Source organism: Tyto alba, unplaced genomic scaffold (assembly GCF_018691265.1).
Source record: "Tyto alba isolate M040663 unplaced genomic scaffold, T.alba_DEE_v4.0 Super-Scaffold_40, whole genome shotgun sequence".
NCBI classification, from domain to species: domain Eukaryota; kingdom Metazoa; phylum Chordata; class Aves; order Strigiformes; family Tytonidae; genus Tyto; species Tyto alba.
Window position 1 is genome coordinate 44,525,025 of NW_024881316.1, and position 15,820 is coordinate 44,540,844.

The following is a 15,820-nucleotide window of genomic DNA, read 5'->3' on the forward strand; positions in this document are numbered from 1 at the left end:
TATTTTTATGATGTTACATAAGGTACAAAATGAGACCATCGAGGGCAGATTATGGCCTGTGCTGGGGTCAGCTGATGCGGTGGTAAATGCCCTTATCAGCAACATCCCACTATTCAGACCTTTATTTGCAGTGCCTGCAAGTGACTCTCTCTTCTAATAGTGCAAATAAAGTCATGGAATTTCAATAAATAATTCAGCCCTGGATCTGATTTCAGGTTCAGCATTAACTTTCAGCACCTGGCTGCTGTTATTATTTGTTAGTCCGATACACTGCTTAGAGGCATGGAAATTTGGCTGCAATTCATCAACATTTGCAGAATATACTATATGACCAGATTACTGTCTCTAGATCAGAGATTTTTAACAGACATTCAAATTCCAGATGTGCACAGATTTAATTCTTATAAGAAAGACTGCATGCAGGATTCTGGTATTGTAATGGGAACTGGAGCTCTGCATAGAGCTTGCTTCAAAGAAACATCTCCCTTATTTGCACCTGATCTCTACTAGAAACAGGAATAACTTGACTATAATTTGCATTGTCTGGGACACCTTCTGACAATGATCTACCTCTCATTTATTTTCTGCAGTTTTCCAGGGGAATTATTTTCTAATCAGCTCTTAGGGTATACAATCATCAATATTTTTAAACAATTATAATTGGTGCTTTGTGAATAGCTGAACCAGATTCATTCCCAAATTCTTTCTCCAGAGCCCATAAAACCACTGGTGGTTTTAATCACTTATTAGAAAGAAACTAGTGAATCCAAAGTATGACTCTGCTCTCAATGAGGTCACTGGTATATCTGACATTAGTGGGAATATTTTGTATGAATATTGACCATTATGGAATTAGATCAAGTCTATTAATAGCTGTGGCATGAAAAGGCTAAAACCAGAATATAACTCTATAGGCATAAACTTCCAAAATGTAGAAGCTGCATTCTGTATATGCAGAGCATGAACAGCCATCTGGTATGAATATGTTCCAGGACAAGTTTATTCGTCTTAAAAAAGGATTTATGGCTTTCTTGCTCAAAGTCCTTACCTCTTCCTATGAGATACACCGTTGTAACTAAGATAACCAAGCAGTACCAGGTGCTTGAGAATCTCTATAGATTTTTACTAGAATAAAAGATCTGAGTGCTGCTGTGGCCTGACTCCACAAGTCCTGTGACTAAGGTTCCTTCCAGAACTTAAACCCACACACAGAAATGCAACTGATAGATAAGAAAAAGCAATTATATATTTAAGTTATGGGGCAAGTTAGCTACCTTTAGCAAAATCCTACAAATGGGATGGGAGTGAGGACTTCACCCTGCAATGCAAACATACACCACTAGAGGGGATTTTACTACCACTCTATGTCTAGCATATGTCTATCCTGAGAAACCTTTCAAAACATATGTTCTAGTTCAACTACAAGATGTTGACTACAGGCAGAGTGAAATCTATGGTTTGTATTATGCAAAAGGTCAGGAGAGATTATTATAATTGTCCCTTCTGGCCATTAAACATTTGAGTGAAATTCTGGTCCCATCAAAGTCACGGGCAAAATTCCCTTTGACTTCACCAGGGCCAGACTTCATCCTGTGCAGGTCAGAGGAAAGCAGAAGTCTGTGTCACCAAGCGTCTAGCACTGACAGCAAGAACAACTTTATTGACAGAGTCACTAATATATACTGTTAGAAAGGATTTCTGAAACATCCTATTCACCCTTGCCGCTCTGTAGCAGGATGAAATAAATCGAGACCAGTTTTAGCAACTTTTTTTCTTTTGATTTCTTCAAAGCCTCCATTAATGCAGATTACACAACCTCCTTAGAAAGCCTGCTTTGTGTTTCAGTAGTCCTATAATTACACTGGATTTTTTTTTTTCCCCTGAAGCTTTATTGTTGCAAATTAAGCAAAATACTTAATCTTATCCTCTGTGGGCAGGAACAACAATGGATCATCATCCTCTTTGTAAAACAGTCATCTACATGCTTGAGGACTGTTATGTAGTGGTAGAACATCGCTTGTATATCACATTATCTTGTTGTTGTTGCTTGTAGACACATACTCTGATGATTCATATTGTTTGTGACTGACATAAAACCTCCTTCGCTTCATCCATGCAGCCTCACCAGCTATTCCCCATCCTATATTTGTACATTAGATTTACTTCTTCTTACATCTTATACCTTGAGGATTACTTTTCTAAATTCCATTTAAGTGATTTCAGACACTTTTTTCCAACTTCTGAGCATCATTTTCGAGTCTATGACTCTGCTGGGAAATATCAGTAACTTCTCCATGCTTGTTGCTGTCAGGAAATTTTCTAGGGTTCTGTCTATTCCTTCCTCCATTTTGCTAATGAAAATATTAAATATGACTCATCTTGTCATAGACCTTTATGGTCCCTCTATTTGGTATGTGTTTCTAGACTAACAGAAGAATAACAGTATTATTACTACCTCATAAGTATTTTTTCAACCACTCATACAAACATTTTGCAGAGACTTCATGCAGGTCTCCTGTTTCCCTACTTTGTTTATGAAAATATGATCTGGACCTTACGTCAGAAACCTTACAGAAGTCAGCTTCTAGATACCTGCTGCTTCTTCCCTACCCACTGTGCTGGATACCCTGTCAGAGAACAGAATTTGATTGACTTAATGTCATTTGCTCCTGATAAATCCTTATTGTCTTTTTAAATGAACTTTACATCTCCATATGTGCTTGTGAGCTTGCTGTTTAACCATTTGTTCCAATATATTTCTATATGTTAAACGTATATACCTGTAATATCTTGAGTTCTCTTCTTGTTCCTATGGCAACTCACTTGCAACGTATTATTCATGGGTCCCCAAAAAGCAAAGCTTTTAAAAGCTATTTTCTGTGGTTACCTCCAGCAGATAATGTGGGTACACAGAATCCAGTACCATGCTACTGGTAAGTGATGGCAGCACAGTTGCTTTATTATCTTGGAAAAGGCTCAGAAATAAGTATAAAGGATGATTGCTATTTGTCCATCAAGCCGAGAAAGGAACATATATATGTCCCATCCACTATGTCCAGAAGCACACAAACTTTGTGCATAATTTACTAACAAGATCTGCGATGAGAATGGCAATTTTGGGTTTTGAAGAATTCAAGATTTTGCTCTAAATTGCTCTAAGTCTAAAAAACACATTTTGAAACGTTCACAATGTTATTGAACAGAAGCTGTGGGTTTTCTGTGAGGATGGAAACTGAAATACTCTCAGTAATTCTGAAAGGAAATTTTGGCTGGCGGGTGGGCTGCTGGGCAGCCAGGAGCCCTCCGGGTCCTGGCTGAGCTGCACATTGGGACCCCGTGATCTTATGTCTTTGCATGGACCCAGCACCCCCGTCCTCCAGCTGGAGTTTCGGGGTAGCCAGACTGGGACTCCAGGCAGATTTCCCGGGTTATATGGCCAAAGCCATTTCATGTCTCCACCAGGTATCTGTCAAATTCCAACTGTGCTCTTCAAAAGAATATTCTTCCAATGGAGATTTTTTTTTCAACTCTCATATTAGTTTTTTGCCTAGTTCCTCAAGAAGTTAACAGTCATGGGTATTCCCAAAGCAGATCCAGAAAATTCATACTAAGACTTTAAAAAAGAGCTATTCCTTCTGGGTAGCTCATGGCCTGATTTTCCAAGTGTAGAGAGTTGATACTTGTGAGAAGTCAGCTGCCTTCATATTGTCTCACAGGATCTAAAACTACTAGCCACTTTGAAAATGTCAGTCTGCATTTACCACCCATCCTTTAGCTGGTATTTTGCTGACATTAAAAGAATATATATTAAAGATGTGCTATATGTGGTTTCTCTCTACAATACTGCTGATGTTACTTAATGACTCTCACTCTTCTAGGGGATTTTCCCTTATATATCACCATGTAAAAGTCAGATTTGGTATGTAGAAATTCTTCACAGCAGAGCATGCCGGAACATGGTATCCTAGAAAAAAAAATATTTTGGTCCCAGTCTTAATTCAGATATATATAATATATATATATATATTTATATATATTCGTATATATTTTGGTGTAGGAAGTTTCATTATAGTTCCTACTTCCTTTGTTTATCTACTATGAGTTTCTTATTAAGTTGAAAACATGCAATGATAAATGATCTACAAATATAAATGTGAACAAAATAATTTATTGGTCTAGAGTGTCACGCCAATCTGTCCTTTTCTACTCTGTTATTTGTCAAGTCATGAGCCTTTAGTTCTTTAGAGAAAGCAGAAGAGGTGGTGGAATAGCATGAGTCATTTTCACATGATGAGACTATTTACCTGCGTCTAGTCTGTAGTTTTCTAAGTCCAAACTGTACATGACTGATTGGAGTTCTCAAGCACTGCAAAGTTTATTTTGAAGCAAAACACATATCATGCAGAACATATGCAGAGGCCAGTGGCTCTAGCAAAGCCCTTGGGGAAAACCAAGACTTATCTGTACAGGTTGATCACTGTGCACATAGCTATTCCACTACCAGGACCTCAGCTGATGTGGCAGATGAACCTGCTTTGCACCAGGCACATGGACCAGCTTGGCTTAACTGTTTTTTAATTGTGAACATCCTAAGCCATCATGAAAGGATCCCTAGGAAGAAGCTGACATGTATGATTGATCCCTTCCTGTCCACACTGCCATTTATGTGAATATAAAAAGCTGGGAAACAATGATTTACCAAACCTAAAGAAAATATTTGTCATATCTTAACTACCGATGCCCACGGGGTCTCCAACTTGCAAATTCATCTCCTGAGAATCCTGAATGTCTCGAGTACAAGTGCATCTCTCCCAAAACTACAGAGATCTGAGAAGTGCAGCTGCTTGGAGATCCTCAACTCTACTGACGTGCTGCTCAGCCGGTTTGAACAGAGGGTAACAAGCCAGCTCCCTGAAAATTGGCCGGCAGTGCAGACCAAGTTAAGCTTATGTGCATCTATAATATATGTCTGTATGTATGCCAAACTTGGACAACATTTTGGCTGGCTTTTGGGGAGCTGGCTAAAGAATTTCACCACTTCCTTTTTGTTTTGTTACTACCCTGACAGTCTTTCTAGCAAATGCTCTATTTTTATTTGACATATATGCACATGGTCCATTTCCATGTGTGTGCTTAAGAATATATTTCTGCTCTATCTTGCCCTCCCTCGGAATGCTGCTGTTCTCCTAGCAAAATGAAATTTCGGAAAAAGTCCAATGAAGTTAAAATGCTGCTCAGCAAATTTATTACTGTTGTTATAGGCCCTCATTCAGGAAAGTACTTAAGTGTGTGCTTAAGTCCCATTGAAATCATCAGGACTTAAGAACATGCTTAAAGTCAAGCATATACTTCCTCTGAATTGGGATGTATTTCAGCACATGCTTAAATGCTTTCCTGAACTGGAGCCACAATCAACAAGAGTGTCCTGTGATACACAGGACTTGTGCCACCAGATTTAATTCTTACTTGAGACCCACCAGTGCTGCTCTATGAATATACACTTCTTAGCTTGCCTCTCTGTTGGTGGCACTCCAAATATCTTACTGGCTTTTACATTTGGACAAGAAGTTGTGAAAGAAAAACGAGGAGAAACTGGAAAAAAATGATCCTTGCTAAAGCAATACCTTGGCATGTCTGATCTCATGTTGCAGCCAATGATTTTTCCCTACAATGGAGATTTGTGCTATTGTGTGTGTGGTATAATTACTAAGACAGATTTTTTTTTTTAATGGCCCAATAAATAGGATATTTCCTGGCCTGCTCTGAGTTTCGAATAGGATTTTCACTTCCCCTTTGGGTTCTGAGTGTAAGGAGAGTAAGTGTGAAAAGGCAGGCGCTTTCCCAATTTTAAAACAGAGAGGGTGTAACCATGTGTAATGTGAGCCTAGATTTTGATTGTAGGGATCATGAAATCAAATCCCTCCTTAATCCTTACTGGGAAACATTGAGGTGAATTAGCCAGCCTGTTTTTGCTAACTTGTTAAAATCTTTTTGAAAAAGAAATGTGTTTTAGTGTCATCAAAAATATCTCCCTACTTTACCCCAGAGTCTAAGAGAGCACTGGACCATTGTGCAGATTGGTCTCAATGCAATGAAAAATGAAAGGAGGAGAATAGATAAAACCAGATATATTATTCCTGGAAAAAACACAGTGCTTTCCTATATGAAATGCTTTCCAGCACTGCCATTTTTAAGCTAGATGCTTAGTCATTATTAATGACGGTATATTTCTTTAAAGCTGCTATATTTTGGGAATAACTGGAAATGAAACTTGCTTTTTTTTCCACCCATAAGGTTAGTTAAAATAATATCCAGTTTTCTGTGTGCATTGCAGTCACTATGCATGTACCAGTTGAAGTATTTTTGGAATAAATTGGAAAGTTTATTCCAGTTATTTCATTTATAGCAAAGTATTAGCTTGAACTTGAGAAGTGCTCCCTGTTTACATCATTCAGCTGTGCTCTGCAGTGGTTGGAGGCTCTTGATACTACTGCTACCTTACAAAAATAAGGTCATGAAATCACCAAGGCTTTTTTTTCTTCCCCCCCACCCCAAAACCACCTTAATTTTGTTCCTTGTCAATGTGTCCATACATCCCCCACATCTGCACACAAATATCTTTGAGGTTTAATTATTTCTTTAAAAATAGTTGAAGTATTTAAGGAGGAGCACCTTATAAATAATGGAGAACATCTTGTTCATTTTTGCCATTACTCAGATAGAGGCAAGCAGCTGGTATGATGGTGGGGTTTTCCTGGTGTGATTATATTGAGTTCCAGGGCAAGACCTTTCATCAGTTGGTGTGAAGTACCTAAACAGCTGGAGATTAAGTAGTAAAGCATGTTTTTTTTTAGTAAGTAAACTAATAAAGTAAGCTTGTGTGAAGCAACAGGAGCAGAAAGTGAGTTTTCCAAGATGGAGCAAAATAATTTTCTAGAAATTCTGCCTCCATGAATTCCAGGATTTTCTATTGCTGGGATCCACATTCATCCTGCCTAAATTCAGACACTCATCAGATTCAGTCAAAGTGAAAAGTGGCCAGATTAATCTTTTGGATGTGCATCTTGGCCTTGCGCGCAGGGCAGACTTTCCCTTAGGCTCTCAGTTAAAGTTCAGTGGGATGAGCACTGACCAAAGAGTCTCACGCAGCAAATCCTCAAATCTGTCTTCCATGGTCACTCTGGAAATTTGCCTTTTCAGATGAGGTCCTTCTCCATAGGGAGAAGGAGGCTCTAAAACACTTTTACAGGTTTAGGACTTATAGAGCACTTTAAAAGCTTTATTTCCTTGTTCCTCGTGCCCACAAAGCCTCAAGTCTATCCCTAGCTGCAATCGCTAAATCAGAAATATCTATTGTTACTGAAAGGGAGGTTGCATATATTGTTGACTTGCTCCTTTTTATAAGCGGTTGATCACTTTTGCTGTGCTCCAGGGAAGCTATGTGAGAAAGCTTTTGTGCTAATTTGTGAATAACAGCAGGGATAAATGGTGTTGCTCTAGCTTGTCAAGTATTTGTTCTTTTCTTTCCATCCACTGTTTGAGTTCTCGATCTTAATGAAGATATTATTTAATTCATGCATTTCTGAGCCTTAACCTTGGACAGATACATAATAGGCTTGTATTTAGGCACTACCAGGGTGCTTTAAGCAAGCTGTTTTTCTTTGAAGCTAAGAGTGACTAAGTCTGGGAAGTTCTCTGTTCTTCCTCATCTCCTCCTGGTACATAATAGACTTCACAAGGGATATTGAGACACACTGATAAGCCTTTGAAGTTATTACCTACCAAGGTTTTGCTCTTTCTGAGTGCTGAACATTGAATTACTGACGGCTGTTAGAAGCAGTGAGAAAGGATTCACAAAACCAACAGAGCCTTGCCTATAATTTCTGCAGAAAAAGAGCTGAATTTAATGAATAAATCGTGTTGCTGGGGAGATTTTGATTCTGTTCCCTCCCCTGTCACCAGTTTGCCTTGTGATTTGTGGTAGCGTTTTCAGTTATGCCAGTCACATGAGTTCAAAACACATGAGTCAGACTCCACCCAAATCATGAGCCTGGCTTCCAGATCCAGGAGCTTTGAACAGGGATCATACAGTACTTTTTCTTTAGTTTATCTTTTGTTTCTGGAATTTCCTCTGTCTATTCCCAATGTGTCTCTAGCAATTAATGTTTCCCACTCTTTTGGAAGTGTTGGAAAGATATTTTGACCATTTGGGGCTATTGGAGGCCTCGTTTGATCTACACGATTAATTTTATGTTTGATCTCCAAGTGAATCTTATTTCTTTCAAACCGCACATCTTTCTCCTTTCTCCAGTGACTTCTGCGTCCCTTAGCCTCACACGACCCGTCACTTCTGTTTCTTCCTTGCCATTCAGCTGTTCTGTCCTCCTTTTAGTCCTCTCTGATCTTGAGAGGGTTTTTCATCATTGCCTTGTAGGAGGAGGAGTATAAAAAGATGCGGATTTTGGTAACACTTAACCTTTGTACGACAATATATAATTGAAGAGAGCAGGGAAATGGTCTCCTTGAGTCTCTTTCCTGAAAAAGATGAAATTATTACTTGCAGCACAAGAATTGAGTGATGAGGACAGGCGGGAGACTGCCTCCATGCGAGATGGAGACCTGCAGAAGGGCTGAAGCTCTGCATGTTGTTGTGAGACAAGACCCCTTTGCTCACAAGGTATTTGCAGGACTTGGTGAACCAGGGTTTTACACTCACTTGGAAAAGAGTTAGATGAAGAGTCAGAGTCAATGCATTTATAGGCCAAAGTAAATCCAGATAACGTAAGATGAGAATCAGCCCTTCTGTCTGCACTTCTTTGCCCTCTAATTTAGTCATTGATATGATTTTCATCAAATTTTAGGTTTGTAATATATTGTTTGTAGACTCAGTTATCCAACTCCATTATGGAGTATATGATTATGACTGAGACGGTGAAAAAGCCAAGGGGAAATTTGTTGTTGTATCACAGTTTTCTCCTATAGCATTTGCCTCTTTCCAGGAAGGGTAAGAAGTTAAAAGTCCTTGGCAATGGCTTAACAAACCAAAGCCAAATCAACAAATGTGACTTTGCAGTAATTATTGCATGCAATACAGTGGTGCCTCGTATTCCCATGGTAACATTGTAATTGTTTTGCCATGAAATTTGCAGAATAGATCTAACTAATTAATTAATGGAATTTTGCTGAACTAGGCTACTCGCACTTTTGGCAGATGGGAAAATGCATCTTTTCTTGCTCTTTCTCATGCCATACCATTCTTTCACCCACATTGTTTGCTGATTATTCTATATGCTGTGTGCCAGGCATATTGCAGGTCCATAATTTGAGGTGAAACTTCAGCCAAACTGTACCCCCATAACCAAATACCTCAGGAGTCTGAGTGTTTGAAACCAAATCTGAATCCAGAGAAAAACTTTTTATATAACCCTAAACTTTATGATGTGTTGTCTCCAAGCCTTGAATCCACACTCTCTCCATATTTTGGTGGATAGGAAATTTGGAATTTGTTTTGAAACCCAGAATCATCAAAAGTTGTGTTCAAGACATGAGAAAGATTCATGATGCCTACCAGAAAATATTTCAGCTAAACATTTCATGTGCAAGGCCTGAATTTGTAGCAACTGGACACATCTCAAAATGTTTCTAGTTGTGCTGTGAATGTTTCACAGAACTGCAATAATTAGAAGTGATTCCTTTAAGACAGAGAAATGCTACCTCACATTTTGAGTATTAATAAGATAAAATTCATGAGAACAGAGTAAGATAATATTTTCTCTAAAGGAAAAGGGCATGTATTTGCCTAGCTCTTTCATAAGCCATTTTTGGACACACACTGTGTGCATAAAATACAGTTATGCAACCCGTGTGGGTCAACAACAGAAGATTGGTTGCCTCACTAGGATTATAAGAATCTTTTAAACACAGTGGTACCACAAATTAAAATGGAAATCTATCAAAACCATTATCGTCCTGAAAGATTTGGCCACAAGCATAATTATTGTAGAAGGATGTTGTCCTTGGATGCAGCTTTGGCTCTGTACAGCTAGTGTTATTTGTATCCCTCCATGGCTCAAAGTCAGAATTTGCATGGCTAAGGACCATAAATTTTTAGAGGAAAAATTAGGCTGTTTCCTTAATGCTAACACTAGCAGTTTTGTATTGTTTTGTAGTGGTTTGTAGGCAACTCATTAGGTACTAGAGATAGGAACAGACTGAATGTGGTGGCTGAAATTTGCCTTGAACCTTGGAAGGACTCGGATGGAGATTTCAGTCTGAATTTATTTGTTTGACTCTGAGGCTTTTTCTTTACTGGATGTGAACAAGAACGAGTGAAAGTCTGGAGCACTTGGGTTTAAATCTAGATCTGAAAGTCCACAGTTTGTATAGTAAAACAGTGAAGCAGATCTTGAGCTGATATCAGCTGCAGTTCACAGACTTGAATACAGCAGAAAACCTGTCCTGAGTTTTCTAGCATGTCTATGAAGCAGGCAGTTCCTGTAGGGATGAGAATGATTGAAAGAATATACAGTCACCTGGATGTTGCTTGCCATCAGCAAGGGACACATGTCCTTTACCCAGAGCTGCCTTCAGGAGAGGCACCAGGTTGCCTTCTCAAGGTCCTGATGAAGGCTGAATCCTGAAGTAACTCCATTCTTGTGTTGATGATAAACTACATTAAATCACAAGCACTGTCGGTTATTTTTAAACTGGTTATTTTTCTCTCGACATCTGATTTTCCATCTTGAGGGAGGTAAGTGACTAATAAGTCTGAAATCTATTTTTCCTCTTTCTCCATCGCTCAGGCTGGTATAGATGGAGAAAGCATTGGGAACTGCCCGTTCTCCCAGCGTCTCTTCATGATCTTGTGGCTCAAAGGAGTTGTGTTCAACGTCACCACTGTTGACCTGAAAAGGTAAAAATTGTTCAGTTTAATTGCAAATAGTTATATGATCCAGTGTTTGCCCTATAGAAAGACCTCACCAAGCTCAGTCAGATTTGTATCTAGCCTAGAGAGTCTGTGGTGCACAACAAAATAGTTGGGATTCATTTTTTTTTTTTTTTTTTTTTCACTTGTGGAATGTTTTTATATTAAACAAGGTGCTTGGGGTAGTTTCAAAGTCTTCTAACCACAAACTAAAGGAAAAAAAAACCACAGAAGAGCAAACTGATTTTGTAGAAAGTATAAATATCTGTGCAACTACCTTGACCATAAAGATTAGTGATTTCATGGCTTTTTCTCTCTCTGCAGAAAGCCAGCTGACCTACACAATTTGGCTCCTGGGACTCACCCACCTTTCTTGACTTTTAATGGAGAAGTCAAGACAGATGTTAACAAGATTGAGGAATTCTTGGAAGAGACTCTTGCACCTCCAAAGTAAGAACTTGGGATTTTTTCAGTCAATATTCCATTTCCTAGGAATGAAAGATGTCCTAAGAGGAGTTCCTAAAAAGCACTCCCTCCTACAATCTTTACTTACAGGAGTAATATTTATTTATGAAACTTGCTGGCTTCAGTGAGATGACTTCCATGTGTGAAGGTTACTCTTATGACTAATAACTGCAGAATGTTTTCTCTGTACACATTTCAGGATGCCCTTGTATGCAGAATTAAGGAGACCAATACTAGAAAAATTTTGTAGGGGTCTGGTGTCCACATTTTACAAAACTAAAAATAACTTGGAATAGATGCTGAGAATTGCCACAAAAAATATCTGTGCCAGGAAAAGCATTTTACAGCAAAAAACTGGAGGTTTCTGAGCTGTATGGTGTATTAGAAAGGTTGGAAGGGAAACTGATTACAGAGTATGAGAGGCTTTGGAGTCAGAAAAGTGCTCATTATTCTAGTCAAGAAATGACAAGAGCCCATGACTGGGAGTTCTAACCAAACTAATTCAGATTAGAAATAAGGCACAGATTTTTTCAGTATGAATGATTAACCATTGGAACAAGCTACCAAGGAAGGGTTTAGATTTACCAGATATGCCTTACTTAGTAAAAAGTTTTGGACTTAATACAAGGATACTGGGAAAAAAAAATTATTGGTTTGTGATTTGGACCTTAAAATCTATGAATCAATGAAAAGTGGCTTGGTTCCTCATGGAGTGTTTTACCTCCAAGTGAATCAGCAGCTATAGTCCAGTCCTGAGGCAAGAGATCAGATATGTAAATTTTCTATACTCTGGTCCAAGACCACTGAAGTCAGTAGGAGTTGTTAGTTTGTGTTGGTCTTTCAAATCGATATATTCCTTTGCACCAGATGTCTATAAAAAACAATTCAGAGACTGAAAACTTTATGTTCCTTCACCTGGGTAATACTAACATGCCTTATTATTACATCCTGGAGTACTTTTTCAGCATAGGGAATTAGACACACTGCCATTCATAATAGAGAGAACTGGCTGCCGAAATCCCCTGCACCTTTCTGGAAATTTATGCTTCTTTCTTATTTAAGGCCACTGTATCTTGGATCAGTGTATTTGTAATCATCACTATGTTGCTGATAACAGGATGTTACTCTCCACACTGCTTCTCCCCTTTCAGGTACCCCAAGCTGGCTGCTAAGCACCGGGAATCAAATACTGCTGGAATTGATATCTTTTCAAAATTTTCTGCATACATCAAAAATACCAAGCAGCAGGATAATGCTGGTGAGTAGGATCATTACCAAATGTTCCAGGGAGTTTATGTGCTTAGAAGTGGAATAATTTTGCCATTTTCATATCGTTTTATTCTAAACTCTGTTCGCATGACATCAGGTACTGCTGCTGATCAGTTTGACATGGTCGTTTCGGTGGACTCAATTCACGTCTGCAGTTGAATTAACTACATCTATGCTAGTAAATAAAACAGGCCACTGAGTGTTTAGTAGCCCCTTTACTAAATGTCACGTCATGGCTCCTATCCATACAGCCCAGCTTCCTCACCAGAACAGGATCCCATACTGCTTACTGAAAGTGGTTGGTCACCATGTTACCTCCCCTACTTTACCCAGGCACTGCTTTAGAGGAGTGTGTGTTGACTGGACCCAAAACAATGCTAGTACTAAAAATTTAGCAGTAAATGACTGGGTGAGAGCAACTTGTGCCCTGACCCTTCATAATTTGTTAAAAGTGGCCATCAGACACTTGGTCCACTTACCTCATGATTATATTATGCTGTTATGGCTAATTTGCTCATATAAACTGAGTTGTATCCAGACATTAAATTTAAAGTAATTAAATGAAATAAGTGACTTTAAGAAATGTAATTGCACTCTGTAAGGGCCAGATTTTTCCTCACATGTTTGTGTGTCAAAAGAAATAACCCCCCCAGAAGCTGGATGCCATGCATATTTACATGCATCCTACACTGTTTTCTTAATCAAATTGCTTTTTTTCTCCACATTCCTTTCCCCTCAAAGAGGCAAGACTACAGCTGGTCTAAGTTCCAGTTTCTCCATGAAAGCTAATGGATTTACACTGCCATATCTCTTGAGATGATCTGGTACAATATTTGCAGTCACTCACTGATGTACATCTTACCTTATATTACTAGTTTCACAGACAGAGACCCAAGGCATGTTAAACACCATGCATTCATATCATACCATTCAGAGAAGACTAGATTTTTTCAGGTTCCAGCTCTGCCATAGATTTCATCTATGTGATTATATTTCATTGCCTGGGGCTGACCCATGAGATGAAAATGGGTAAATGATGATTTATGTTAGATAGCAATCTGCTCCTTAATATTTTTGCATTGTTAACAGAAGGAAATAATTATAGTGCTTTACTTCTCAGGGATGCTAAAAAGTTATTTTTTTTGTCTAATGCTAATGGGATGCTCAGATAACCTCTGTAAGAAGCTGTTAAAGGAAGATAAATTAAGAGTTAGATAAAATAGATGTTGCAGTGAAAATAAAATATCTTGGCTGTTTACAAGGAATTTTTATGGTCTGCTCTGCAACTGTAAATCTTAAATTCAGCTGTGCTGCCCCTTGCACTCTAGAACAGCCATGGATATCTGTCCACATGCATAATCCCAACATGTCACTTTTCAGTTACTGCAATATGCAAATCCCCAAACTCCTAAGGGCTGGCAGCTCCAGCCAGTAATAAATGGCTGTCCTAAAGGTGTCTGCATATGGCCATAACAAGAGCTGGAACTTAGTGTCAGATATCCGCTACTGTGAGATAATGAATCTAACCCTGCAAAGTGCTCATGGTCAGGTCTCCATATTTTTACTAGCTGCAGTGTGATTAATGGGAGATTTCCCTAGTTCTGCCTAACAAATTCTTGGTTTAGGTACTCTTGAGAATAAAAGGAAAACGCTTCCCAATGGTCATTAAGCACACCAAGGTCATAGATAAAAGAGATGTTAAGCTGCAAGAGAGCAACAATCTTTGTTCCCTGCAAGCATCCTCACTCCATTTTGTTAGCTGGTTCGTGCTCTTGTGATATCCAGACAGATTGCAATCTCTGAACATACCAATACTTAACTTTCCTCTTTGAAGTAAAGAAAAGTTTTTAGCTTAATTTTTTACAGCTGGAGTGCTGCAGTGCAAGGAGAATAAAGTAGTGACAAGCAGAGTATAAGTAATACTTTGTTCTTTCTATCAAAGGAGTAAAGTACCTGAGGAGCTCAGAGTCTTTGGGCCTACCAGTGCAGACTTACGCCACGCAGGAAGTAGACCTCAATTTCAGCAGTACAAGTGACTTCCAGTCTTCAAGGGCTAAGCAAGAATAGCTTTTCCCTTATCCCAGGGACATTTTACCCACTTTCCTATCCAGTTCATCTGAACCAACAGCAGTTATTCTGAAGGCTAATTTTGATGGCAGATGATGATTTAATTAAAAGGTATTTGTGTCAGATTTCTTGAGCAGTGAAGACTATGTGCAAAAAGGAAAGTCCAGCACCACTTCATACATATTTCCTAATTAACCTATTTCTTTTTTAATTCATAATTTTAAAAATTGCAACACCAATCACAAAGGGATCTGGGGCTCTAGTCCTGATCTGTTACATGTAGTTTTGCAGCAAGTTCTAATGCATTATCTTTCCTATATGACAGCAGAAGCAGTTATATATAGTTCTGTAATAATAAAAATAATTTTATAAACATAAAATGTAATTAATTAGGAGAACGTCTCTTTCTCTCTTTCCATATGCACAGGTGAGATCAAAAAAGGACAGAGATTGCTGTTTTATAGAATCACAGAATCATAGAATTGTTTGGGTTGTAAGGGACCTTAAAGATCACCCAGTTCCAACCCCCCTGACACGGGCAGGGACACTTTCCACTAGACCAGGTTGCTCAAAGCCCCATCCAACCTGGCCTTGAACCCTTCCAGGGAGGGGGCAGCCACAGCTGCTCTGGGCACCCTGGGCCAATGTCTCATCACCCTCTCAGTAAAGAATTTCTTCCTTATATCTAGTCTGAATCTACCCTCTTTTAGTTTAAAACCATTGTCCTTTTTCTATCACTACGTGCCCTTGTAAAAAGTCTGTCCACATCTTATAAGCCCCCCTTTAAGCCCTGGGAGGCCACTCCAAGGTCTCCCCAGAGCCTTCTCTTCTCCGGGCTGAACCCCCCCAACTCTCTCAGCCCGGCCTCCCAGGGGAGCTGCTCCAGCCCCCCCAGCATCTTCGTGGCCTCCTCTGGCCCTGCTTGAGCAGCTCCATGTCCTTCTGCTGTTGGGGGCCCCCGAGCTGGACCCACAACTGCAGGGGGGTGTCATGAGAATGGAACAGAGGGGGAGAATCCCCTCTCTTGGCCTGCTGTCCATACTTCTTTTGATGCAGCCCAGGATACAGTTGGCTTTCTGGGCTGCAAGCACACAT

At 39.2% G+C, this 15,820-nt stretch overlaps 1 protein-coding gene across 3 annotated transcripts in view; it reads left to right on the forward strand.

Annotated features, from left to right (window-relative positions):
- CLIC5 (chloride intracellular channel 5) overlaps window positions 1-15,820 on the forward strand; it is a 75,650-nt gene that overhangs the window by 37,134 nt on the left and 22,696 nt on the right. For all 3 annotated transcript variants that reach the window (XM_042803273.1, XM_033005015.2, XM_033005016.2), the window contains exons 2-4: window positions 10,803-10,912; window positions 11,249-11,374; window positions 12,541-12,647. In XM_042803273.1, coding sequence (XP_042659207.1) covers window positions 10,803-10,912; window positions 11,249-11,374; window positions 12,541-12,647 — 343 coding nt within the window. The remainder of the gene's footprint in view (window positions 1-10,802; window positions 10,913-11,248; window positions 11,375-12,540; window positions 12,648-15,820) is intronic.